A 3,091-nucleotide genomic window follows, 5' to 3' on the forward strand; every position below is an offset into this window, starting at 1 on the left:
GGGGCTGTGGGTGGATCTCTGCATTCCCCGTGGATCCCCAGGGGCTGCAGGGGCACAGCTGCTCCACCACGGTCTCACCACGGCCTGCAGAGGAATCTCGGCTCTGGCTCCTGGAGCACCTCCTGCCCCTCCTTCTCCACTGCCCTTGGTGTCTCCCTGTTGTTTCCCTCACAGTTCTCACCTCCTTCTCTTCTCTGACTAGCAAAAAAACCCTGTGGCCCTTTTTGTTTTGATTTTCTTCTGAAATCTGTTATCACAGAGGCGTTACCAACCTCTCTCACTGGCCCAGCTTTGGCCAGCAGCATGTCCATCTTCAGAGCCATCGGGGACTGGCTCTGCTGGACATGGTGGAAGCTTCCAGCAGCTACTCGCAGAAGCCACCTCTGTGGCCCCCCTGCTACCAAAAACCAGCCTGTGCCAAACCAACACAACACCACACTGCCACAGCTTTCCATCTCTGCCTTCCTATTGACTGTGGGATTTCCCACAAACAGGGGTTTCCCACAAACAGCCTGTCATTCTTTCTCCATCTATTTTGGGGAAAAGGCCCTGTTCCCGCACAGAGTGCTTTTCCACACCTCCCAACTCAGACAGTTCCCTTCCCAGCACCTCTCTCCTCTCCTCTCTCCCCAGCATGATGGAATGCGTCTCTGAGGTGTAGCCACCACTCACCAAGGAGAAGGAGAACATGGACTCGAGCCCCTTTCCCAGCCTGGCAGTGCTGCGGGTGCTGGATGAACCCCACGACACAGTGCCACATGTCCCATCTGGGACCGAGCTGGACTTGAGCTGGGAAGTGATGACAACACAGTGGCTTCACAGGAGCAGGCTGCTTTGTGACTTGGGAAGGAAGGATGCTGTGGCAGAGCCGGGATGTGCCTCCCCAGCACGGGGAGTGGCTGGGACAGAGCTGTGGCACTGGGGACAAACCCAGGGGCAGCAGCCGGCTGCTGGGCTGCAGGAGATGACCGGGCTCCTTGTCACTCACTTCCTTAAGCACAAGAAACACCACTTTACCTCATTCCAGGCTCCCTCTCCAGCCCTCTTTTTGCACCTTGGCCTCTTTTTCCACTGCCTTCCGTGACCTCCCCACTCTCGCACCACTGGGGAACCCGAGTCCCTCTTTCAGCACACTCCTCCCCGGCATGACTCCCACGTGGCTGCCGCTCCGCCCTGCTGTCCCCATGGACACAGCTCCACCCTGGTGTCTCCATGGACGTTGTTACCTTTTGCTTAGCTCCGGGCTCAGCCGCGTGCTGAGAGTTGTTCCTGGCTCAGCTGCCACCAGCCATCGGTAAATAAACACAACACCCACGTGGACACGCAGACCGTCACCTGCTGCCCGGTATTGCTCCTGCCTTCCTCCTCTGCCATCCCAAATCATCCCCCTTAACCTTTCCTTGTCTTACTGGGGACAATCACAGCGGGTGGGAGCTGGCTGGTGGGACATCAGCCTGCTAAATGTGCCAGGATAATGGAAACACCTGGGAAAAATGGGGAAAACACAGCAAATCCCGAATGATAGGGTTATCCTACCTTTTCCTTTGGAGACACCACTGCTGGCTGCCCCCCCTACTCCAGACAGAACGGGTTTGTCTGTAGCAGGAATGGGGTGACACCCCGGGGCTGGACAGGTGCCATAGCTCAGAGAGGTCTGACAGGGGATCCCAGAGGCAGAACTGGGGGGCAGCCCCCTCCTTTCCCACCGGTAGTGACCCCAACCTGGCCGGACACCAGCCTGACACTGCCCGTGTCCCTGAGGGTCCTGCCACAGACGCTTCCCAAGGTGCCGGTCCTGGAGGCTGTGCCCTGGAGGTGACATACCTGAGTCAGGACTGCAGGGAAAGGCGCAAGGGTTAACTGAGCCCCAAGAGCATGGAAAGCTGCTAATGATCCCAAAGGGAATGGAAAGGAGCTTGCTGAGCCCTCAGGCTTGTCCTGTTGTTGCACCATTGTGACCAAAACGCTTCTGCTCCTCCATTTAACGAACCTACCACAGGGATAACCCTGACGGACAAGGAAGGTCTCATCAGCTCCTGATTTACTCCCAAGCCTCCCCACACCCCTGCCTTGCCCAGGACCTGGGCTTGTTCCATGCAACCCTTCACCATCCCACAAATCCAACAGATTTACACTGGATTTTGCAGCTGATGCATCACAGTGTCCATGACAAGTGGCCAGCCCTCAAAAAGGGCTGCTCCAACACCTGCTGCCCCAAACACACACAGCCAGTGGCTTTGGGGCCCAGGAGCAGGGGATTCTCCCCAGAGATCCAGCAGGATTCCCTCTGTCCCTTTCCTTCCCACAAGAAGCCAGCAGCACTGCTAGTTTACATCCTAAACAATGAGGAGTCAGTGTCGGGGTGTTTCTCCATGGGAACAGGCCCACAGACCTACCAGTGACCTGTACCTGTTTATGTATATATAGATAGTTATTCAGTATACATCTACACATATTTTTATATTATTAAATATCATATTATATTATTATATATATATAGATATATATATGCATACATACACTGCACCCATGGCCCTCTTCTCCCCTTTTGGGCCTCAAATCACATGCTGGTTGATGCTTTTGCAGCTCAGGCTGGTGTTTGTCCAGAGGCTGCTGGTGCTGCTGTGACCACGTCCATGCTCAGGGCGTGCCAAGGCTCTAATCACCTCCATGGTAATTAGCACAGGGGATACCTGCTATCCACCAGTGGCCGCGGCAGGATCCGGCTCCCCACGGCCAGCACCAGCCGGAGCAACCACCTCCAGTACCAGCTTCATCCGGCAAAAAGGCTCTGAAGTCACGGAGAGAGGGAAAGGGAGGAGAAGGAAACAAACAGGAGACCCCGTGATGCCCACGGGTACAGCCGATTGCAGGTTTCTTCTTGCCCTGACACCTCCGTGGGCTCTTCCAGCCATGGAAAAACAGGGGGCTCCTCCTTGGCCCCCAAGCCTTGTGATACCTGCTGGGTGTGCTGTGTCCCCCTTTGCTTTTCTCTTTTTTCCTCTCTTTTCCCCTCCCCTGAAGCCGGAGTTGTTGAATTTTTCCCCGCAGGTTCAGGTGGAGGTGGAGCAGTGGGAGGAGGGACAGCCAG

General features: G+C 55.8%; 1 protein-coding gene across 1 annotated transcript in view; it reads left to right on the plus strand.

Moving 5' to 3' along the window:
* The window catches only part of ANO9 (anoctamin 9), a 15,166-nt gene extending 13,832 nt beyond the window's left edge, over positions 1–1,334 (plus strand). The window contains exon 24 of the mRNA XM_042021214.1: positions 634–1,334. Within this exon, the coding sequence (XP_041877148.1) occupies positions 634–661 (28 nt within the window). The 3' untranslated portion in view covers positions 662–1,334. The remainder of the gene's footprint in view (positions 1–633) is intronic.
* Positions 1,335–3,091: the final 1,757 nt, after the last annotated feature.

The sequence above is a fragment of the Corvus kubaryi genome, unplaced genomic scaffold (genome assembly GCF_017639235.1).
Source record: "Corvus kubaryi isolate FWS band 111438036 unplaced genomic scaffold, C.kubaryi_AGA036_p1.0 37130, whole genome shotgun sequence".
Taxonomy (NCBI): domain Eukaryota; kingdom Metazoa; phylum Chordata; class Aves; order Passeriformes; family Corvidae; genus Corvus; species Corvus kubaryi.